Raw genomic sequence first — 24,563 nt, 5'->3', positions numbered from 1 at the left:
TCTATTAATTAAATTGTGACAGGAGTTCCCGTCGTGGCGCAGTGGTTAACAAATCCGACTAGGAACCATGAGGTTGCGGGTTCGGTCCCTGCCCTTGCTCAGTGGGTTAACGATCCGGCGTTGCCGTGAGCTGTGGTGTAGGTTGCAGACGCGGCTCGGATACTGCGTTGCTGTGGCTCTGGCGTAGGCCAGTGGCTACAGCTCCGATTAGATCCCTAGCCTGGGAACCTCCATATGCCGCGGGAGCGGCCCAAAGAAATAGCAAAAAGACAAAAAAAAAAAAATTGTGACATACTTAACAAATTTTATAACAATATATAACTACAGTAGCTCACCAAAATCACTGGATACCCCACAAGGTAGAATGCATTGCGTAATATATTTGTAGTACATTTAAAACATGAAGTGTATGACAGAAAAAAATCTCAAAATTAGATTTGCACTCCTTGAGACAGAATCTGCTAAGCATCAGTCCTTCGGTACCACTTCATGGGTTTTTCATTATTTCTTCCCGTTCTTCTGGAGCCTAAGGAGGGTAGGGACAGACAGTTGTGAGGCTGAGTCCTACACAGATTCTAGTTCCACATCTGCCCAGTGGGGACTCCAAGATGGTTCGTTTTGGGGTTCCTCTGGCCCTTTAGGAATAAGCCCTGGACTTTGTAGGATACAGGAGAGAATGGCTGCAGGCTCTGAGGGAGAAGAACTGTTCAGACTTCTCCCAGGTTGGAACAGAAAGAAAACCTCTAGAGGCTGTTAAGGCAGAAGATATGCCAGAAAACTGAGAGGGGCTAAGACACGCATGTGAAAGAGGCTCTTATGGGTGGGTAGAGCTTTGTAAACAGTATTTTCTTGTAGTGCTTACTTAACCATTTTTTAATTAGGGGACCACTGGAGAATATGATGAAAGCTGTGGAATGTCTTCCCTCTCAAATATATATAAGAGCATTCACTTATACTTTAATACTTAAATTCTAGGAGCTCCTATAGCATCTGAACCCATCAAAGAACCTCAGATTAAGAACTTCTATTTTAGTAGGAGATTAAATAGCTGCTCCTCAGGCTGATATAGGAACCTATTAGTAAACAGTGCAGACTCTTCCCTACACAAGAGAGAGCATAGCTCTTTTTTGCATTTCTTCCCCTATGACTGGGGAGAAGGAGGAGGGAAAGAGAGATAATGTCACTCTGTGGCTCTTCTGTCCCTAACATCTGTGCCTTGGTTTAGTCCAGGAGTGAGGCACCATCAATGCAGGGTTTTGTTTTGGTTTTTTAACTTTATTTAAAACAGCATTAGTCTTACATGAAAGTTGCAAAAAGAACACATGAACCTCAAAGACATTACGGTAAGCAAAATAAACCAGTCACAAAAGAACAAATAATTGTGTGATTCTACTTATATGAGACTCTAGAGTAGTCAAGCTGATAGAGAAAGAAAGTAGAAGTGGTTACCAGGGGCTAAGTTTACTTTGGGCTATTTCTTCCATTCTTGGTGAATATTTGCCGATAGCTTCATTAAATTCATTTTTTTTTTTTTTTTTTTTTGGCTGCACCCAAGGTATATGAAATTCCTGGACCAGGAATGGAATTTCTGAACCACAGCTTCAACCTATGCCACAGCTGCAGCAATACCAGATCCTTAACCCACTGTGCCACAGCAGTAACTCCAAATTCACTTTTTTTTTTTTTTTTTTTTGCTTTTTAGGTCCACACCCACAGCATAAGGAGGTTACCAGGCTAGGGGTCAAATTGGAGCTGCAGCTGACAGCCTTTGTAACAGCCACAGCAACACAGGATCCAAGCCACATCTCCGACCTACACTACAGCTCATGGCAACACCAGATCCCCAACCCACTAAGCAAGGTCAGGGATTGAACCCACATCCTCATGGATACTAGTCAGCTTCATTTCCACTGCGCCACAATGGGAACTCCCAACTTTTTTTTTTTTTTTTTTAGAATTTTTTTTACTATCTTAAAAATATTTCTCATAATCTCCATTCTTGACCTGAGGATAAATCAGTGATATAGAAATTAAGTCCATTCAGCTACCACTAAACTCCCAAATTTAAATTAAATGTTTTAAACCTTACATATATTTTCCCAGTTTTGTTTGTCTTTCTGCCTTTTCTAGGGCCACACCCATGGCATATGTAGGTTCCCAGGCTAGGGGTCGAATCAGAGCTGTAGCTACCGGCCTACGTCACAGCCATAGCAACTCAGGATCCGAGCGGGTGTCTGGGATATACACCAAAGCTCGAGGCGACGCCAGGTCTTTAACCCACTGAGCCAGGCCAGGGATCAAACCCGCAACCTCATGGTTCCTACTCAGATTCATTTCCACTGCGCCACAACAAGAACTTCCCTTTTCCCAGTTTTAGATGAAAATATTAAGTATTTCCCAGATGGCCTACAGGCACATGCAAAGATGGTCAACAGTACTAATAATAAGAAAAATGCAAATCAAAACCACAATGAGATTATCACCTCACACCTGTCAGAATTGCTATCATCAAAATGTACACAAATAGGGAGTTCCCACTCAGTGGGTTAAGAATCCAAATTCAGCAGCTCAAGTTGCTGTGGAGGCATGGGTTTGGTTCCTGGCCTGGGAGAGTAGGTTAAAAGGATCAGGTGTTGCCGAAGCTATTCTGTAGCTACAGCTCAAATTCAATCCCTGGCCTAGGAACTTTCATGTGCCAATAGTGTAGAAATTAAAAAAGAAAGAAAGAGGAGTTCCCGTCGTGGTGCAGTGGTTAACGAATCCGACTAGGAACCATGAGGTTGTGGGTTCAATCCCTGGCCTTGCTCAGTGAGTTAAGACAAGACAAGAAAGAAAGAAAAGAAACTTTGCCAATAAAGTATATTTAAAAACCCCCACTCAAATAACAAATGCTGGTAAGGATGTGAAGAAAAGGGAACCCTTCTACAATGGCAGTGGGAATATAAATTGGGGCAGCCACTGTGGAAAACAGTATGGAGGCTTCTCAAAAAGCCAAAAATAGAACTACCAGAAATTCCACTCCTGGATATATATACAAAAAATACAAGAACACTAATTTGAAAAGATACATGCACCTCAATGTTCATAGCAGCATTATTTACAATTGCCAAGCTAAAGAAGCAACCTAAGTGTTGATCAACAGTTGAACAGATAAAGAAGACAAAGTCTATATACATAGTGGAATACTGCTAGGCCAGAAAAATAAATAAAATTTTGCCATTTGCAGCCATATGGGTGGACTTGGAGGACATTATGCTAAGTGAAATAAGTCAGACAGAGAAAGTCAAATACTGTATGATATATCACTTACATAAAGAATCTAAAAAATACAACAAACTAGTGAATGTAATTTTAAAAAGCCGATTTCACAGATACAGAGAACTAGTAGTTACCAGTGAGGAAACGGAAGGGGGAAGAGGCAATATAGGGGTAAAGCACTAAGTACAAACTATTAGTTATTAAAATAAGCTACAAGGCTATATTGTATACATGGGGACTATACCCAATATTTTATAATAACTATAAATGGCATATAAGCTGAAAAAAAGCTAAGCACTCAGATCCTAATAGTTAAACAGATGCTCCAACATTCTCTCAATTTTAAGACTTACAGACAGAAAGGAAAAAACAATTCATTCTTGCTAAATTCACATTTTATTATCTGCAATGCAGTTTTCTACTTTACACCCTAAAACCATAAGATGCTGAATATTATCTATAAATATATATATATATTTTTTTGTCTTTTTTGGGTTGCACCCATGGCATATGGAAGTTCCTAGGCTATCAGAGCTACAGCTTCCAGCCACAGCCACAGCCACTCAGAATCTGAGCTGCATCTATGACCTACACCACAGCTCACAATAACATCGGATCCTTAAGCCAGGGATAGAACCCGAGTCCTCATGGATACTACTCAGGTTCATTGCCGCTGAACCATGATGGGAACTCCTCTATAAAAATACTGAATCACTATGTTGTACCTGATGCTGCTTCAGGAAGACACTTTCCTCAGTAACTATTCTCTCCTGGGAAGGGGGTTTTACTTTTCAATAGAGCAACAATTCCCCAACGGTGCACTGCAGGGAGCTGTAGCAAATTCACAGGGTCAACTTAGGATACTCAAAAATTTCAAGGGAAATAGTGTACTCAATGCATTGGTCACTGCTGAACCTACAAACTGGAGGTAGCTCACAGTTTCTACATTAGACTGCATTTCGTTCTTATCAATGACATCATATCTCTACAAAACCTGGGTTTTCCAAAGGCTGCTATGATAAAAAACAGATGCTGCAGAAAAATTAATGTGGAATCACAAATGAGACTGGGATCCAATCTTACCTCAAAGTTTGAAAAGAAGCACAAGATCACACAGCCCATTTGTAACTGTGGTTATTTAAGAATGATATAAATTTCTTTCTCTTTTTCAGTTTATGTGCATTATTTATTTCAGCTTCTATGTTGTGAGGATTTTATTATATTGTTTGCAACTTATTACTAAGTATATAAGACTTAGGGGAACTGTGAAAAAATTACTGTGATACTAAGGGTGACACGAACAAAGTTTAAAAATCTTAGCCTTAACCAAGAAGTGACAGAGTTGTCTAAGATTCACTGGAGGAGAGCCGTGATTCAGCCCAAAGAAATAAAGTCCCTAACACAAATATTATAACCAGGAAAAGAAGAATTTAGGTTAAAACTTTTTTTTTATTTTTATGTATTCATTTATTTAATTTTTAGGGCTGTACCCAAGGCATATGGGGGTCCCCCAGCTAGGGGTCAAACTGGAGCTGTAGCTGCCGGCCTACATCACAGCCACAGCAACGCCAGACCAGAGCCAAGACTTAGACGCAACGCTGGATCCTTAACCCACTGAGTGAGGCCAGGGATCAAACCTGCATCCTCATGGATACCAGTCAGGTTCGTTACTGCCGAGCCTCAACAGGAACTCCTAAAACTGTTTTTATTTATTTATTTATTGTCTTTTTGCCTTTTCTAGGGACACTCCCACAGCATATGGAGGTTCCCAGGCTGGGGGTCAAATCGGAGCTGTAGCCGCCAGCCTATGCCACAACCACAGCAACTCCGGATCTGAGCCACATCTGTGACCTACACCACAGCTCATGGCAACACCGGATCCTTAACCCACTGAGCAAGGCCAGGGATCAAACCCACAACCTCACGGTTCCTAGTCAGACTCGTTAACCACTGAGCAAGGCCAGGGATCAAACCCACAACCTCACGGTTCCTAGTCGGACTCGTTAACCACTGAGCCATGACGGGAACTCCCTAAAACTGTTTCTAAAGGTCACTCTCAGTCAGCTTAATCCTTCAAATCCCATACAATGTGCCCTGGATAACTGGTATCTTTTTTAAAACTTCTGAAACACATGCACACAAATTACTGTTTTTCTAATTCTGAGAGACTCAAGCAAATCTTTTAAAATTATAGCCTCCAAGCTATGTTGGAAGAGACTGGGCCTCGCCTACACAGAACACACCCTGGAAAGCCTGTGCCAAGGAAAGTGCCAGTGGGACTGGGGGACCTTGACAGAGACAGCCCCATCCAAGCACTTTGATACCTTCAGCTTTTTTGAGGTTTGCACCTTGCTCTCAATATCCTGCTTTTAAGTTCTACAGGAACTCCAGGTTACTGCAGAAATGTTTGTTTGGGAGTTCTCATTGTGGCTTAGAAGGTAAGGACCTGATGTTGTATGTGGAGATTCAGGTTCCATCCCTGGCTTCACTCAGCAGGTTAAGGATTCAGCATTGCAGCAAGCAGAAGGGGCTCGGATCCAGTGTGGCTGTGGCACAGGCCTCAGCTGTGGCTCCAATTCAACCCTAGCCTGAGAACATCCATCTGCTACAGCTGTAACCATTTTAAAAAAAGAAAGAAAAGAATGAAATGCTTGTTTGGAAACCTCCCTTCCACAGAGTTTTTCATGTAAGATATTAAGTGTGAAAAGCAAGGGAAAGATAAATACAAAATCCAGACTAGTTCTTTCTTGGGGAGAGAAAGAGAAGTAGGTAGAGTACCATGGGGAGAAGTGCTCAGACTGCAGGGTTCTGAGAAGGCACTGGTTTTTCAGCTGGGTAAGGGTATTCCAGGTGTGCCTTCTGTTCCTATTCTTCAATGTGTGCTTCTTCGTTTGATACTTTCTAAACCTATTATATAGTTCACAGTGGAGGCACTAGAACTATATGGGAGGGCCTTAAGAGTCAAGGCATGTCTTTCTCCAAGCAGAGTTGGATCACAAGTTGTCTTTTACAAGAATGTATTCTTTTAAAAATTTTTTTTAATTTTTTTTGCTTTTTAGGGCCACACCTGAGGCATATGGAGGTTCCCAGGCTAGGGGCTGAATTGAAACTACAGCTGCCGGCCTACACCACAGCCACAACAATGCCAGATCCAAGCCACGTCTGCAACCTACACCACAGCTCATGGCCACGCCGGATTCTTAACCCACCAAGCAAGGCCACGGATCGAACCTGCCAACCTCATGGTTCCTAGTCAGATCTAAAAGGGCTCTAGAGACGCTGATGAGTTTTGAGAGGAAAATTAAGATTAATTTTTGATGCTGACACCAACAAACAAGGAGTTAACAAATTAGCATTTTGCTATCACCCTTGTTTTACACCTCCCCAAAATGTGCAACTAGTTGTTTTCTGGTCTCTTATTCCTTTCCCCTCCTCTTTATGATTAGAAGGCAGAAAAAAATCTTCCAATTTTAATTTATATACCTAATTTAAAAAAATTCTTCATTTACTGTATGCTAAGCACATGCTAGGAATGATAGAGAATAAACATGTATAGTCCTATCTACTACAGCGTGATAACAGCAGGTTGCTATGCTATCTTTTTGCTGTTGTTTTTGGCCAGGCCTGGGGCATGTGTTAGTTCTGGGGCCAGAGATCGAACTGGCGCCACAGCAGCAATCCAGGCAGCTGCAGTGACAATGCCAGATCCTTAATCTTTGTAACAGCTGCATCAGAAGAGAACTCCTGCTACTGCTATTTTAAGGATGGGAAACCTACAGTCAGAGACCATCAGTACCTAGTGGGACCACCCATGGACCCAGGTGTGTTTGTTTTCTTCCCACTTACATTGACCTAATAGGCTCCTAAAGGCAAATGAATATCATCAACAGGCTCACAAAAAAAGGATCCCTAACTGTTCAAGAGCGCTATGCCAAGCTTTTCACGTGCATCACTTCATTTAATTTCCCCCACAATACAACCAAATTATGTATAATACACACAGTTTGTTACAATGCTAAAAACTGCGATTTAAAGAAGTGGGTTTTCCAAAGTCACACACCTAACAACTGGCATCAAGACTCAATCTCATGACCCCCCCAGGGAACCTCTTAACCACCACTTAAACCATCTCACCATGCCTCAGGGAAAACATTCTCGGCCAGCTTTAGGAAACTGAAGCTCCTCTTGGGTCACAGATAATACTCCACTTCCCCTCCGGTCCCCCAAATCTACCGGAAGCACAGCACTGAAATTCCCAAGACAAGTGTCGGTGGTAAGACGACGTCTGAACTCAAAGCAAACAACGTGCTCGCTTCCTGGAGCCCGGGGAGATGCCACTTGCTAACTCTTTATAGAGCTTATTTCCGTCTAGAGCGGATCTCCCCAGGGCAGGACAGCCCCCCAGGCTCCCGTGCCTGCACCACTTCGCGGTCCTCGCAGAGGTGAGGGCGGAGGGCAGACCGCTGGCGCGTCCGAGCCGAGCCGGGCCACTCTGAGGCCCGCCCGCAGGCCCCGGAACGCCGAGGGGTGACCCGGGGCGCTAGGCGACCAAAGGGGTCCCTCTTTTACGCCCGAAGACCGCCAGCCTCTGCGTCCGAGAGAAATACCTTGGGGATTTCCCCTACCACCACCACCACCACCACTTTGTTCCAACTCTTCGAGCTCAATGGAGAAGGAGGAGGGGGACGTCCCTCAACCTGTGGCCAAAGACGAGAAAGTTCTCTGCCCCCGCCCCTAAGTTCTACATTCGAGGGAGGCAACTGAAGGAAAGCGACAAGGGAGGTGCCCGGGGAAGGACCCTCTCTTGTCTGGCTTTCCCGGAGGCCGCAGGAAAGGGGGCAAAGCGCTCTGTCTGGGACTCCTGCCCCAACAGACAGCGAACTGGGGGCGCCCCCAACCGCGACATCGTCCTCCCCTGATCAGAGCCCCCCCCAAGGGGGGGACGGAGTAGCGGGGGGAAGTCCTCGGATTAAGAGGGGTCTCGAAGGGACCCGGCGAGGTCACACGGTACCTTTCTCTCCGCGCCGCAGAGACCGAGGCCGGCGACAGGGTAGGGGGCGACGCGAGATGAAGCGGACGGGCTCCCGCTGGCTCCGGCGGCCCCTGGGCCTCGGAGCCGCCCAGCGCCGCCGCCTCCTGCTGCCGCTCGCTGGGCTGCGCTCCTCGCTCCCGCAGGTTACCTGTGGCCGAGCCTGCCGCGCCCGCCGCGGGCTCGGCCCTCAGCCCCGCCCCTCCCGCGCTCCTAGGCTGGGGCCGCAGCGCCCCGAAGCGGCCGGCTGGGTCTCTGCAGCGGCCTGCGGGGAGGTGGGGGTCCCCAAGGCCCTGGGGCTGGCCTTGATCTGAAGCCCACGCCCTACTGGGCCGCTGCCCCATCAGCCCTCGCCGCGAGAGGCCTCCTTATAAAGAGGGAGGAACCGGGATGCAGTTGGGTGCGGTTTTCGGGGCAGGGGAGGTTTATAGAAGGGAGAGGGTATTTGGGAGGAGAAACTGTCCCTCAACCTGTGGCCGAGTGAGTATTTCAACATTTTCATAGTTCACTTAACTGGGATGTCTCAGTGGCAGCTGAACAACAGTGGTGAAAGATACAGATTCACTAGAAAGCTGGAGAGAAGAAAGGAAGCCTTTATTCCTTTATTCCTTGTCTGTCAGTGGTTTGTCTGAAGCGTCCCGTATGAACTAGGCAAAAGCATTGAACATTTCTGACTCATATGTTCATCCCCCCCGCCCCCCCCCCGGCTTTTTTTGAGGGGAGGGAGCTCACACAGGCGGCATATGGAAGTTCCCAGGCTAGGGGTCAAATGGGAGCTGCAGCCGCCAGCCTCCGCCCTGCTATTATTCCCTGGAACTGCCCTTATGAAGCCTTCCACTCAAAGAAACTAGCATGTGCCCCTCCATGATCTTAGCCTCCTTCTTCAGAGGAAACCACACTCCTGAATTTTATGTTAATAATTCTCTTACCCCAATTATATGTATCCCTAAATAGCACACTGTTAATTTGTGGCCGGATTTAAACTTTTTTGTAAGTGGAATCAGCCTGCACAATTCCTGTACAACTTACTTTTTTTCCGCTTAGCGTGGTTTCTGAGCTTTACCTATTGGATTTCTCAGTTATTTAATATTTTGTTGTGAGAAGATACCACAATTTATTCATCCAGTTTACTTTTGGACATTGGGTTGGCTCCAGTTTTTGGTTCTGCAAACAATGTTGCTATGAACATTCTTAAATATTTCTTGTGTGGCATGTGTGCAAGAGCTTTTAAGCTGTTTATCTAGAAATGGAATTGTTGGGTCTTAAGGTATGCGTGTGTTCTAATTTATATACTGGATAGTGCCAAACTGTTTTCTAAATCAGTTGCCATTAACGATGTATGAAAGTCCCCTTGCTCCACATCTTCGCCAGCACTTGTTTTTTCTGGGGGTGTGAAATGATTTCTTATTATGCCTGTGGTTTTTACTTCTCCGATTGTATGTATAATGGTTCATATTTAATGTTTACTAACTATTCTTGTTTTCTTTTTTAATTTGTCATGTTTGGTTTTTTTCCCTTGTTTTTTTTTTTTGTGTGATTTGAGGAATTCTTCCTACCCTGAGGATATAAAAATATTCTTCCATATTTTCTTCTAAAAGATGTAGTTTTGCCTTTCACATCCCATCTGAAATTCATTTCTCCTTTAATTTAATTGTAAGACAGCCAGAGCTCTGTGCTGGTCGTATGCAACCTGAAAATCTATGGTTTTATGTTAAATCTTTATTTCTGATTATGGAAATCCTACCCTGACTTACTTTTTCCTCTTTATAAAGGTAGGTATTCTGAGCCCTTTACTCCTCCATAGACATTTTACAATTAGTTTGTCGGGCTCCATGAAAAAACTGGGATTTTGACTTAGAAGTACACGAATCTGTGCAGTGGATTGCATTAGTCATTCACAGTTTGTTCCTTTCCCATCATTGCCATGCTTTCCTACACTGGTGTAGACTCCTCTGCCCCACTGGTTCAGGATTTGGATGGGGTTTGTATGACTTGCCTTGACCAACACCATGCCGGAACGGAAGCTATAAATATGCTTCTCCTGCCCTCCCTTGAGTTTTTGCCCTCTGGCATGAGACTATCATAACCCAAAGTGTGGCTGCTCCTTCAGCTGGAGTCTAAGAATGAGAAGACACATGGAATCACACAGAGCCCAATATGTCTACAGGCAGTCTGCAGCCCTCATGTAATGGGAGCCAGAACTAAACTGTTGGCTGCTACTGCAATGTGGAGCACTGACATCTTTTTTTTTTTTTTTTTTTGGTCTTTTTAAGGCCACACCCATGGCATATGGAGGTTCCCAGGCTAGGGGTTGAATTGGAGCTGTAGCCATTGGCCTATGATGTCACAGCCATTGAATGCCAGATCCCAGCTGCATTTACAACCTACACCACAGCTCACCGCAACTCCGGATCCTTAACCCACTGAGCGAGGCCAGGGATCAAACCTGTGACCTCATGGATACTAGTCAGATTTGGTTCTGCTGAGCCACAAAGGGAACTCTAGGAATTGGCATTTTTATACTACTGAGATGTCCTGTCTGTGTACATGTTTGACATGTCTGTCCATTCATTTTGAATCTTAATGACCTCAAAAGTTTTACAACTTTTCATTTTCTGAGATTTATTCTTCCTTATCTTCTGTTGTAATTGCAAATGATATCTTCCCTGAAAACATATTTTCTACTCTCGTCAATAGGAAAAATGCACATATCTTTGTTAATTGATCTTATATCTAGCAACATTGCTAAAATCTGCTAATAATTTTAGTAATCTGTAGGAGTTCCTACCATGGTACAAAAGGATCGGTGGCATCTTGGGAGCGCTAGGGTGCAGGTTTGATCTAGCCCGGAACAGTGGGCTAAGGATCCGACATTGCTACATCTGTGGCTTAGGTTGCAACTGTGGCTCAGATCTGATGCCTGTACCACAGCCACAGCAAAATCAGATCTGAGCCGCGTCTGTGACCTACATCACAGCTCACAGCAATGCCGGATCCTTAACCCACTGAGTGAGGCCAAGGATTGAACCTGCAACCTTATGGTTCCTACCAGGATTCATTTCTGCTGCGCCATGACAGGTACTCTGATTCTTCAGTTTTGAATATACCTGCAAGTAATGATATTTTATTTCTGACTTTGCAACCTTATACCTTTAAATTTTGTATTATTTTGAGATATTGACAGATTCACAAGTTACAAACATAGCATAGAGATCAGCTGTACTTTAAAATAAATATGAAATTGAAATATAAATTTTAATATAGAAGAGGTCCTGTGTACTCTACTCAGTTTTATAGCTTATATAACTATAGTACAATATACATACCATTCTATACTGTGGTATAACATTAAAACATCGAAACAATATCAAAATGTTGACATTGATGCAATGTGTGTGTATAGCTCTATGAAATCCTATTACAGATTTAGCATCATGTAACCACCCTCAGAATGCAGAACTAAGCCATCACCACAAAGAGTTCTCCTCATGCTATTCCATTACAATCATGCCCAACTTCCTCCTGGACACCATCCCTAACCCCTGAAATCACTAAACTCAACCACATTTTCTTGCCTAGGAATCAAAGATAATAATAGCCAAAACTTATATAGTTGCTCACCTTTAAAAATGATTATCCAGAGTTTAATAGATTTAATTCTTCCTACAACCCTATTGAGATATATAACATCATGAACAGTTTAGAGATGAGGAAATCGAGGCCTAAAAAGTTAAGTTTCTTGGTCCAAGTCACACAGTTAGTTAGCACTGAGCTAGGATTTGTGGGGTTGTGTTTTTGTTTGTTTATTTAGTGGGTTTTTGTTTTTTGGGTTTTTGTTTTTTTTTTTTTTTTTTTTTTTTTTTTGGTCTTTTTAGGGCCATACTTGAGGTATATGGAAGCTCAAGTTCCCAGGCTAGGGGTCTAATGCGAGCTGTAGCCACTGGCCTATGCCAAAGCCACAGCAATGCCAGATCTGAGCTGTGTCTGCGACATATACCACAGCTCATGGCAACTCCAGATCCTTAACTCACTGATTGAGGCAGTGATCCAGGGATTGAGTCTGCGTCCTCATGGCTACTAGTCAGATTCGTTTCCGCTGAGCCATGATGGGAAGCCTGTGATCTAGGATTTGAACCCAGGTAGCCTGCTTCTAGAACCTGAGCCCACTATCACTGACACTGAAAAAAGTGGGGCAGCCAGATCCTGCCATCTGCTGGGAGAAGCACAGAAAGCCAATATTCATGCAGAGAAAGAAGAATGAAGTGATAAGTACAGAGAAAAGCAATTTCAGTACTGGTAATCAGTCTGTTCATATTTTCTGTTTCTTCTTGGTTCAGTCTTGGGAGATTGTACACTTCTAGGAATTTGTCCATTTCTTCTAGCTAGTCCATTTTGTTGGTATATAAGTGTTTCTAGTAATCTCTTATGAGTCTTTGTATTTTTATGGTGTCAGTTGTAACTTTTTTATTTCTGATTTTACTGATTTAAGTCCTCTTGCTTTTTTTCTTGATGAGTCTGTCTTAAAGGTTTATCAATTGTGTTTATCTTTTCAAAGGAGCAGCTCTTAGTTTCATGACTCTTTTCTATTGTTTTTACTCTGTATTTCATTTATTTCTGCTCTGAACTTTATGATTTCTTTCCTTTTACTCACTTTGGGTTTTCTTTGTTCTTTTTCTACTTCCTTTAGGTGAAAAGTTAAGTTGTTCATTTGGGTTTTTTTCTTGTTTCCTGAGGTAGGCTTGTATCACTATAAATTCCCCTATTTGACTCCTTTTGCTTCATCCCATAGATTTTGGATTGTTGTGTTTTCATTTTCATTTGTCTCCAGGTTTTTAAAAAACTTCTTCGATTTCTTTAGAGATCTGTTGGTTGTTTAGTAACATATTGTTTAGTCTCCATGTGTTTGTGTTTTCTGCAGTTTTTTCTTTTTTTTTTTTTTTTTTTTTTTGTCTTTTTAGGGCTGCACCTGCAGCATATAGAGGTTCCCAGGCTAGAGGTTCAATTGGAGCTGCTGCTGCTGGCCTACTCCAGAGCCACAGCAATACCAGATCCGAGCTGCATCTGTGACCTACACCACAGCTCACAGCAATGCCAGATCCTTAACCCACTGAGGCCAGGGATCAAACCTGCAACCTCATCGTTCCTAGACAGATTCGTTTCTGCTGCACCATGACAGGAACTCCCAGTTTTTTTCTTGTAAGTTAATTTGTAGTCTTGTAGCATGTGGTCAGAAAAGATGCTTGATTTGATTTCAGTTTTCTTAATGAGATTTGTTTTGCAGCCTAGCCTAGCATGTTGATCTATCCTGGAGAATGTTCCACGTGCACTTGAAAAAATATGTATTCTGCTGCTTTGGGATGGAATATCTTTGTCTCTCTTAACAATCTTTGTTTTATAGTCTTTTTCATCTGATATAAGTATACCCTGGGTTTCTTTTGATTTCCATTTGCAGAGAATACCTTTTTCAATCCCCTCATTAGTCTGCGTGTGTCTTTAGATCTGAAGTGAGTCTTGTAGGCAGCATATATGTATGGGTCTTTGTTTTATATCCATACAGTCACTGTATGCCTTTTGATTGGAGCATTTAGTCCACTCATATTTAAAGTAATTATTGAAGGTATAGTACTTTTTGCCTTTTTTTTTTTTTTTTTTTTTGGCTGTCCCATAGCATATGGAATTCCTGGGCTGGGGATCAGATCCCAGCCATCCACTGTTGCAACCTTCACTGCAGCTGTGGCAATCTCAGATCCTTTAACCCACTCTGCTGGGCCAGGGATTGAACCTGTGTCCTGGTGCTACAGAGATGACACTGATCTCATTGTACCACATTGAAAACTCCCTTATTGCCCTTTCGTTAATTGTTTTGGGGTTGTTTTTATAGTGGTTTTTTTTTTCTTATTCCTTTCTTCTTATTCTGTTCTCTTCCCTTGTAAGTTGATGACTATCTTTAGTGTCTTTCTCTTTTGTGTGTGTGTGTGTCTATTACAGATTTTTGATTTATGGTTACCATTAGGTTTATAGATAGCAATGTATACTATCGTCTTTATTATTGTTATTATTATTTTAAGTTGCTGATCTCTTAATTTCAAATGCATTTTAAGATCCTTGCATTTTTACTCCCCTCCCCTCATGATTACTGTTTTTTGTTTTTTGTTTTTTTGTCTTTTTGCCATTTCTTGGGCCGCTCCCGCGGCATATGGAGGTTCCCAGGCTAGGGGTCTAATCGGAGCTGCAGCTGCCAGCCTACACCAGAGCCACAGCAACGCAGGATCCGAGCTGCGTCTGCGACCTACACCACAGCTCACGGCAACGCCGGAACCTTGACCCACTGAGCAAGGGCAGGGATCGAACCCGCAACCTCATGGTTCCTAGTCGGATTCGTTAACCACTGCGCCACGACGGGAACTCCCTGATTACTGTTTTTGACATCATATTTTACATCTGTTTGTTTTGTGTATCCCTTAACTGCTTCTTGTGAATATAGATGATTTTACTACTTTGTCTTTCAGACTTTCTACTAGCTTTCTATGTGGTTGATTCACTATCTTTATTGTATATTTGCTTTTATCAATATGCTTTTTCCTTTTGCAATTTTCATGTTCTAGGTGTGGCTTTTTCTTTTTTACTTAGAGAAGTTCCTCTTACAGATTAATAAGGTCATTTGTCCTAGAGAACCTGCTTTCTTGTATCATTGAAGTTAGTGTAATTCTCCCAGCCAAGACAGGAGTTGCTAAGTTCAAACTGATCTTCAGACATGTAGAGCGTTTAGTACCTCTATTTCTTTTCTGTTTTTAGATTTTTTTTTTCTTTTTAAGCCCACACTTGCAGCATACGGAAGTTCATGGGCTAGGGGGTCGAATCAGAGCTGGAGCTGCCAGCCTCTACCTGGCAGAAAAGAATACCTGTCCCTCATGCCTACCACTCCCCCCCTCTCATCACATGACATTTTCTTCCTCCAGCACCAAGCCCTTTCACTTCTCCTTGGTTTTTCGACATGGTGATACCTTCCAGGAGAATCTCTCCACCGTGACTTTCATTTTGCTGTCTCCTACTCATAGTCAACTCAAATGTCACCTTCTTCCAGAAGTCTTCTCTGGCAACCCCATCAAAATCACGCTGCTTCTCATCCCCACTTACTCCCTTGCCCCTCTCTGTTTATTCCCATCAAAGCACAGCCCTGAAAAATCTAATCCCCTGCATATTTACTTAAAAAATATTCAAAGGAGAGTTCCTATTGTGGCTCAGTGGGTTAAGAACACAACATAGTGTCCATGAGGATGTGAGTTCAATCCCTGGCCTTACTCAGTGGGTTAAGGATCCAGTGTTGCTGTAAGCTGTGGTGTAGATTGCAGATGCAGCTCAGATCTGGTGTTGCTGTGGCTGTGGTGTAAGCCAGCAGCTGTGGCTCCAATTCAACACCTAGCCTTGGAACTAACATGTGCCATAGGGGTGGCTATAAAAAATAAAAAATATTCATAGACTATTATTAAAGAGATGAAGTTATTATCAAATATAAGTCTCTATAAAGGCAGCAAATGTGTTTGTACATTTAAAACAGTGTTTCCCTCTGCAAGGGAAGCCCAGAGATTGTAGGTCGGGGAGGGAGAGACCCCGACATTTCACTGGACATTCTTTTATACTGATTAACTGTTTGCCATATGCATGTTTTTAAAATATCAAAGCATTATTTTGCCTTTTTTTTTTTTTTTTTTTTTTTTTGCTTTTTAGGGCCACACCTGTGGCATATGGAAGTTCCCAGGCTAGGGGTCTGATTGGAGCTGAAGCTGCTGGCCTACACCACAGCCACAGCAATGTGGGATCCGAGCCACATCTGTGACCTACACCACAGCTCACAGCAACTCAGGATCCTTAACCCACTGAGTGAGGTCAGGGATTGAACCTGTGTCCTTATAGATCCTAGTTGGGTTCGTTACCGCTGAACCATGATGGGAACTCCCAAAACATTATTTTAATACACTGTCTTTAATGATGGTTTGCATCAATGGAAATGATTTTATCAGGTTTTCAACCATCTTAGCAGAGCCAGAAACTCTGATCTGTCCTCTTGAAAAATTTGGTTGGCTTTCCTGGATTAGCAGCAGTCCCGCAAGATTCTGTAGAAGCTCTTTCCTTTGTTTGCTTCAAGAGAGAATTAATGGGAGTTCCCGTTGTGGCGCAGTGATTAACGAATCCGACTAGGAACCATGAGGTTGCGGGTTCGGTCCCTGCCCTTGCTCAGTGGGTTAATGATCCGGCGTTGCCATGAGCTGTGGTGTAGGTTGCAGATGCGGCTCGGATCCCGCGTTGCTGTGGCTCTGGCGTAGGCCAGCGGCTACAGCTCCGATTCGACCCCTAGCCTGGGAACCTCCATATGCCGTGGGAGCGGCCCAAAGAAATAGCAAAAAGACAAAAAAAAAAAAAAAAAAAAAAAAAAAAAGAGAGAGAGAGAATTAATGGCTTGAAATACATATTTTAAAAGAAAGCCCAGGAGTTCCTGTGCCTCAGCGGTAATGAACCTGAGTAGTATCCATGAGGATGCGGGTTTGATCCCTGGCCTTGCTCAGTGGGTTAAGGATCCAGCATTGCCATGAGCTGTGGTATAGGTCACAGACACAGCACAGATCTGGCATTACTGTGGCTGTGGCATAGACTGGCAGCTATAGCTCAGATTCGACCCCTAGCCGGCAAACTTCCATATGCCTCGAGTACAGCCCTAAAAAGATGAAAAAAGAAAAAGAAAGCCCAAAAGACTTTCAGCATGTGAATCCCAGGAACCAGGCACAATGTCATCAGATGTCTCAAAATATCCTAAGATGCAGGATGCTGTCTGTATTTAATTGCTTGCCCCTGCAATTATTCTGCCTAAATTGTACAGGTCTCTTTTAAGGAGCTCTTATGTTCCTTGTCACAAGGCATCTAATTTGTAACAGCAAAAAAATTAATTCACTAAAATAAGGGCACAAAATTGTGGCCTTTAAAATTCAAATTTTAGGAGTTCCTGTCGTGGCACAGTGGTTAATGAATCCGACTAGGAACCATGAGGTTGCGGGTTTGAACCCTGGCCTCACTCAGTGGGTTAAGGATCCGGCATTGCTGTGAGCTGTGGTGTAGGTTGCAGACACAGCTTGAATCTGGTGTTGCTGTGGCTCTGGTGTAGGCCGGCAGCTATAGCTCCGATTGGACCCCTAGCCTGGGAACCTCCATATGCCGTGGGTGTGGCCCTCGAAAAGACAAAAAAAAAATATTCAAATTTTAAACAAAAATATTATTAACATGTTATACTTTAGCTTAGCATGTAGTACAACAGAGACATACATGTCAGAAAGGGAACTAAATCACTTGCTATTTGTGTTCCTAATGAAAGGAGTGATAATGATCAACAGTTTTATTATGACAAGTAGTTTTCTAACTTTTGTTGGTTAGAGAGCTTTTCTTCTCTTTTCTTTTCTTTTCTTTTCTTGCCATATCCATGCCATGGGGAAATTCCCGGGGCCAGGAATGTGTGTGCCACAGCAGTGACCTGAGCTGATGCAGTGAAAATGCCAGATCCTTAATCCACTGTGCCACAAGGGAACTCCTTAATGGGAATATTATGAAGATAATATTATTTTGGAATAGTGCCTTATTCATGGAAAATCTTGGTAAATTTTATTTATGTTTTTAGTTCAATGAATTTTATTATATTTATAGTTGTACAACCATCCTCATAACTCAGTTTTAGAATATTTCCATCCTAAACCTCCAGTCTATTCCTCCCCATTCCACAATCTGTCTCCTTTGGTAACCATAAGTTTTTCAGCATCTATGGGTCTGTTTCTGTTCTGCAAATAAATTCATTGTATCCTTTTTTTTAGATTCCACGTATAAGTGATATCATATGATGTTTGTGTCGCATTGTCTGACTAACTTCACGTAGCATAATACTTTCTAGGTCTATCCATGTTGCTGCAAATGCCATTATTTCATTCCTTTTTGTGGCTGAGTAATATTCCATATGTGTGTATGTAACGCATGTTCTTTATCCATTCTGTCAATGGACATTTAGGTTGCTTCCATGTCTTGGCTATTGTATACAGTGCTGCAGTGAGCTCTGAGGTATATGTATGTTTTCCAGTCATGGTTTTCTCCAGATGGATGCCAGGAGTGGGATTACTGGATCATATGGGATTGCTGGATTCTATTTTTAGTTTTTTGAGCCATCTCAATACTATTTTCCATAGCGGTTGCACCAGTTTACATTCCCATCAACAGCGTAAGAGGGTTCCCTTTTCTCCACACCCTCTGTGGCATTTATTGTTTGTTGACTCTTTGATGATGGTCATTCTGGCTGGTATAAGGTGGTACCTCATAGTAGTTTTGATTTGTATTTCTCTAATAGTGATGCTGAACATCTTTTCATGTGTTTTTTGGCCATATGTATGTCTTCTTTGGAGAATTGTCTGTTTAGATCTTCTGCCCATCTTTTGATGGGGTTATTTGCTTTCTTGGTATTGAGCTACAGGAGGTGTTCATATATTTTGGAGATTAATCCCTTGTCAGTTGCTTCAGTTGCAAATATTTTTCTCCCATTCTGTGGGTTGTCTTTTCTTTTTTTTTTTCTTTTTGCCTTTTCTAGGGCTGCTCCCGCAGCATATGGAAGTTCCCAGGCTAGGGGTCTGATTGGAGCTGTAGCCACTGGCCTGCACCAGAGCCACAGCAACGCAGGATCCGAGCCGCATCTGTGACCTACACCACAGCTCACGGCAACGCTGGATCCTTAACCCACTGAGCAAGGGCAGGGACCGAACCCGCAACCTCATGGTTCCTAGTTGGATTCATTAATCACTGAGCCACGACAGGAACTCCTGTCTTTTCGTTTTGTTTAGGGTTTCCTTTACTGTGCAGAAACTTTTAAGTTTAATTAAGTCCCATTTGTATATTTTTATTCTTATTGTCATTACTCTAGGAGGTGGATCTGAGAAAATATTGCTGTGGTTTAAGTCAGAGAGTGTTTGGCCTATGTTTTCCTCTTAGAGTTTTATGGTATCTGGTCTTATATAGTATATGGTCTTTAATCCATTTTGAGTTTATTTTTGTGTATGGTGTTAGAGAGTGTTCTAATTTCATTCTTATAAGTAGCTATTCAATTTTCCCAGCACCACTTATTGAAGGGACTGTCTTTTCTCCATTGTATATTCTTGCCTCCTTTGTTGTAGACTAGTTGACTGTAGGTGCATGGGTTTAATTCTGGGCTTTCTATCCTGTTCCTCTGATCTATATTTCTGTCTTTGTGCCAGTACCATACTATTTTGATGAATATAGCTTTGTAATATAGTCTGAAGTCAGGGAGCATGATTCCTTCAGCTACATTTTTCTTTCTCAGGATTGCTTTGGCTATTCTGGGACTTTTGTGCTTCCAAACAAACTTTAAAATATTTTGTTCTAGTTCTGTGAAAAATGCAATTGGTGATTTGATAGGGATTGCATTGAATCTGTAGATTGCCTTGTCATTTTGACAATAGTCGTTTTGACAATATTGATTCTTCTGATCCAAGAGCATGGTATATCACTCCATCTGTTTGTGTCATCTTCGATTTCCTTCATCAGCATCTTATAGTTTTCAGGGTATAGGTCTTTTGTCTCTTTAGGAAGGTTTATTCCTAGGGGTTTTATTGTTTTTTGTTTTTTTTTAATGAGATGGTAAATGGGATTGTTTCCCTAATTTCTCTTTCTGATTTTTCATCGTTAGTATATAGAAATGCAGTTGATTTCTGTGTATTAATTTTGTATCTTCAACTTTACCAAATTCACTAATGAGCTCTAACAGTTTTCTACTAGTGTCTTCAGGATTTTCTAGGTATAGTATCATGTCATCTGCAAACAGTAGTAGTTTTACTTCTTCCTTTCCAATTTGGATTCCTTTTATTTCTTTTTCTTTTCTGATTGTCACAGCTAGGACTTCCAAAGCTATGTTTAATAGTAGTGGTGAGAGCAGACATCCTTGTCTAGTTGGTAAATATTAATGGGCAATAGACAAAGTTCATCTTCCACGATGCTACAAAATATCTCTGAGAGTTAAGGGTTTTTAAGAAGGAAGTGTTGGTAAAAATAAAATAAATATTCAATCATCACTATACTGTAATTTCTTTTAATCTGCAGGCAATCTGAAAGGGATAGATGAAAGTCATAAACCCATTTTGGAAGAGCCTTCCTTCCACATACTTCTTTTAATAGGATTAATGAAAGTAGACTAGGAAAATTACTCCTAGAATGACTTCCACTGATAAGGTCAAGTAGAGCCTGCTCGTGCTAGATTGACTATTTGCCCCCCATCCCATCCTACCCCTAGAACCCACTGTCTGCCCTCCCTATCCAATTTCTGTGTCCTGGACTAGGCTCCAGGCTCTTTTGCATTCTGGCATCCAGCTAGGTTTGGCCGATGGGAAGCTGTTCCAGAGAATGCAGGGTGGGAGGAGAGGTCAGGGTATTCTTTCCCACTGCTGTTTCTTGGGAGAGGTGGTTCTGGCAGTGGCTGCTTCTTCATCAGCTATAGCTCCTGTTTTGTGCCCCCTGCCCAGGACTCTAGCTTCTTTCCTTCACACAAGTTTAGGAGTGATCATCTCTTCCTAGTGTAGCTAATCCCTGTGTTGATTCTTAAACTCTGCCCACATCCTAGTAAATTGCTCCTTCACTTAAAGCCTTTTAAATTAAAATCCTTGCACGTGCCATCATTTTCCTCCTGGGAAAGGACTGCAACTGATACAGCCATGCACATTATTCTGTGTCCACCTGGACAATCCCAAGACCTTTCCAATTAGAAGCACCCACCTCCTAGAAGGTGTCTGCATCCACCTTCAACACCTATAACTACTATAGAATCCGAGACAGGAGCCATGATTTGCAGACTGGGAGCTCCTCCAGGGCGTGAACATTGCTCCCACCCTCACCCCTTTGCAGAGACTAGGTTCTCCCTACAAATTCCCTACAGAGGCCGCTCCTGAGGCCCCAAGAGCTTCCAACCTCAGAGCCCTTCTCCTCCTCCCCCACACCACCTGCTGAGCTGCTGGCACCTGTAGGATCTGGATCACCATGCTGGCCAGCTGGTTTATTTCTCATTGTGCTTGACAGAAGGAAGTTCATCCACGTGATTTTTTGCAGTATCCAGAAAGGGTGGGTACAGAATGTCCTGTGGTGAAAAGCTTGTGGAGGAATGCAGGTTTTAGTCTCACCCCCACATGGCTGCTATTCCTATGCGAGAGCTGCCTCCCCTCCCAGCCACCCCTCCTCTTCCCTCCAAAAACCTTGAAGCGTTTTATTTTGAGATGTGGGATTACAGTCTAGGCAACAATGAGACCGGAGGAGGTGGCTATGAATAGCCCCTTAGGGTGTTACACACCTGAGACCTTTCCCCAAACGCTGCAGAGGAATTATTATAAAGGCTAGGCAGCCACGAGGCAGGTTATTTTTTCAGAAACATTTACCGCAGGGTAGGCCTGATTAGTGAATACGTATGGTTTTTTTGTTGTTGTTGGGAAGCACTTTGAACCATAACCGGGGACTAAAATGCAATTGCTATGGAAACTGCGCCGCCTCTTTGGTGCATTTCTCCCGAGTTTTCTTCTTGGGGCGCTTCAGTATCCATGGGATGTCCTAGGCATGCAGCTCTGAGAGAGGGCCCGGGCCAGGCAGTGTTGTGGGGGCAGCCCACTTGGGACTGGAACCTGGAGAAGGGCGCCCAAGGCAGCGGGTGTGTGTCGGGGTGGGTGGGTTGGTGGAGATTCTCAGGGTGTGCAGGCCCTCACCTCGCTCGCTTGTGCGGGGCCACGTGCAGGAGGGGCGCGTGGGGTCACGGGCGCGCAGCCGCGGTGGGTGACTGCACCCATCCCGGAGTACTGAGCGTGTATGTGTGGGCGCTTTTAGGTGAGTGGAGGGCCCCGTGCCGCCCCGTTTCCCCTCGAGTCTGTGTGCGCGCGGCCTGGGCCCCAGCGCCCCAGTGAGCGGTGCCTGCGCCCGGGAAAGCGCGCGCGCGCGCCCGTGCGGTGTGTGTGTGTGTATGTGTGTGTGACAGTGTGTGTCAGGTGACTTGGGTCACGCAGTCTCTCTCTCCCTCCTCGGGGGAGGAACTGCCGCGCTCCGGCTGACTCCTCCGCCGGCAGGCGGGGCGGGGCGGGGCAGGGGGCTCCGGGCGCGCTGGGAACCGCGGGACCCGGACCTGGACGCCGACCGCCGCGGGGGACGCGCGGTCCCCGCCTCTGCCCGCGAACCTCCAGACAAAACCCTAATTCAGAAATAGGTTGTGAGCCGCAGGCCAGAAGGTTTGGCCCTCCCACTAGGGACCCCTGCCGCCCCCGGGACGGACGACCGAGGGCGCGATGAGCCAGGTGCTGGGGAAGCCGCAGCCGGAGGACGAGGACGACGACGAGGAGGATGAACTGGTGGGGTTAGCGGACTACGGGGACGGGCCCGACTCCTCGGACGCCGAGCGGGACAGCGGGGCGGAGGAGGGAGGTGAGCGCCGGGTTCCCTGCTCGGCCCCCCGCCCCCAGCGTCCTCAGCCCGCACCTCAGCCAGGCCAGGCGCACGGGCCGCGACTTGGAGGGGATCCAGGAGAGCCGAGTTACGGGGTAGGGGTGGGGAGGGGAGTCAGAGGAGCCACAGCGAGCTGCAAAATGGGGGAGCCCGAGTGCAGGCAGCGAAGGGGGGCCGAGATCGGTGGAGAGGGCTGAGAGGTAGCGTCTGGGGAGAAGGAACGCGCGCTCTCTGGCAGTTCCAGGACCAGTACCTACTCTCCCTCACTCCAAGCTCACTGCAGGGGCTGGGGACAGGAGGGGAGCCCCGCGGCGCGCCCTGGGACTTATCCCTGAACGCTGCTGTCGAAGCTGGGGTCAGATGTTGTGGCTAAAAAAGGCAGCCGGCGGCAGCGTGACTGGCAGGGTCGTCGGCAGCTGCGGGTGTCAGTCTTGCCCTGTGTCGCCGCGGGAGGGGTCCTGGGGCCGCCCAGATCTTCCGCGCGCAGGCACCCGTGGAGCGGCGGGGAGATGCGCCCAGGTGATAAGGGAGTCGCCAATTGGCAGCGGGTTTCCGGAGATCCAGGCAAATACGGTTGTTAGGACACCTAATCTCTGCTCAGTGTCACCACCTGGGCATGGCAGTGCCTGCCCTTAGTGAGCGCGGGGCGGGGGAATACATGGCTACTCAGAAGCAAACTCTGTTTCCTGTTCAACAAGCGGGATTTAGCAATTGTTGAGCCTGTGGGGGCTTCCTGCATTTAACTCTTAAGGCCTAAGGAAGTTGAGAGCTTTTTAGGATTCCAGAAAGTTGATCTTTTTTGTTTCCCTCCAAAGCGAGGAAAAAGTTCTTTATTGTAAGGTCATTTGGAAAGGTCAGTGGAATAATGCTGGTAAAACATAACATCTAGGTGAAGCTGTCTGCATCCTAAAGGTGGAACTAACTTTTGAACTGTTGACTTTGAAGAAATTGTGTAAGGGATTAAAAGTACTTTCGTGACTGTTGATTTTGAAGAACTTTTATTGAAAATTCCTTGAACTTAGTCTCCATACAAAGCGGTTTTCCGGGGGGTTAGTTTTCATTATTTTACATATAGGAGGTGCTACTTTGAATTAATCAGAAAGGGAGGAAAGTTAACTAAACCTTGAGCCTGATAGATGAGAAAGGAGCTTTCCCAGTCACCCTTTCTGGCAGTGTCCGTCCCCAGAGAGGATTTGTGCTAATTCCCCATTTGCTTAAACTCGTGTAGGCACCTGTGCGCCTCTCTCTTCTGCACTCCCCTTAATTGGTCCCACAGTGGAGCACGTGGCCACATTTTTGTAGATAAAGGCTTTCAATCCTTTTGTCGGAGTCTCTGGGGCTACCTTTGGTAATTAAATTGTTCAGTCACCTCATTATTATTCAAATTGCATTTGTTAGCTCCTCCTAGATTCTTAGGAGGCTCCTGAGAGATTCAGAATTAGGAAATATTTGCAAGGTATTTGAAGTGGTAGACACACAGTAGGGTGTATTTGTGATGCTTAAAAAAAAAAAAAGAAAGAAAGAAATAGGCTATATATAGGAAGGAAAACCTTGTAATTTGATATTGGCCTGGGGGCCAGAGACTGGGTTCTAGGGAAAGCCTGGGACCTGTTTATTTATTCTGCAGTTCTTCAAGGGAAGCACTTTAAAATTTTGATTTGGGGACTCTGAAGTGAAATTAACACTTTGGCTTTGGTGGTGGTGGGGATTTCCTGAACAAAGGGCTTCCCCAGAGCCTGGTGTTACATGCTCCCTGCTGCTCCTAACC

The 24,563-nt window shown here is 44.3% G+C and overlaps 3 protein-coding genes across 14 annotated transcripts in view; 1 reads left to right on the top strand and 2 right to left on the bottom strand.

Moving 5' to 3' along the window:
• The window catches only part of ANKRD6 (ankyrin repeat domain 6), a 208,621-nt gene extending 200,179 nt beyond the window's left edge, over positions 1 to 8,442 (bottom strand). For all 11 annotated transcript variants that reach the window (XR_014805855.1, XR_014805857.1, XR_014805856.1 and 8 more), the window contains exon 1: positions 8,270 to 8,442. The gene's annotated coding sequence lies outside the window, so the exon portion shown is untranslated. The remainder of the gene's footprint in view (positions 1 to 8,269) is intronic.
• LOC146406102 (uncharacterized) lies at positions 4,701 to 16,988 on the bottom strand. Its single transcript, XM_084960238.1, has 4 exons — positions 16,921 to 16,988; positions 13,421 to 14,423; positions 5,210 to 11,430; positions 4,701 to 5,148 (listed from the first exon to the last, which is right to left on the bottom strand). Exon 3 carries the CDS (start codon positions 8,629 to 8,631, stop codon positions 7,993 to 7,995), a length of 639 nt encoding a protein of 212 aa, XP_084816364.1. The 5' UTR covers positions 8,632 to 11,430; positions 13,421 to 14,423; positions 16,921 to 16,988; the 3' UTR covers positions 4,701 to 5,148; positions 5,210 to 7,992.
• A 5,096-nt stretch (positions 16,989 to 22,084) lies between these two features.
• Positions 22,085 to 24,563, top strand: part of RRAGD (Ras related GTP binding D) — a 50,578-nt gene continuing 48,099 nt past the window's right edge. Inside the window, exon 1 of one of the 2 annotated variants that reach the window (XM_084963298.1) lies at positions 22,085 to 22,186. Coding sequence is in view for 1 of the 2 variants with exons in the window: in NM_001243623.1 (NP_001230552.1) it covers positions 22,639 to 22,774 (136 nt within the window). In the remaining variant the exon portion in view is untranslated. 2 annotated transcript variants of the gene reach the window in all.

This window comes from Sus scrofa, chromosome 1, assembly GCF_054392235.1.
Source record: "Sus scrofa isolate SSC_HxYL_T2T_F1_AM1 chromosome 1, Sscrofa_HxYL_maternal_Yorkshire_Landrace_v2.0, whole genome shotgun sequence".
Lineage (NCBI taxonomy): Eukaryota > Metazoa > Chordata > Mammalia > Artiodactyla > Suidae > Sus > Sus scrofa.
The sequence above is the reverse complement of the archived record's forward strand: the minus strand, read 5'-3'. Positions and strand labels throughout refer to the sequence as shown.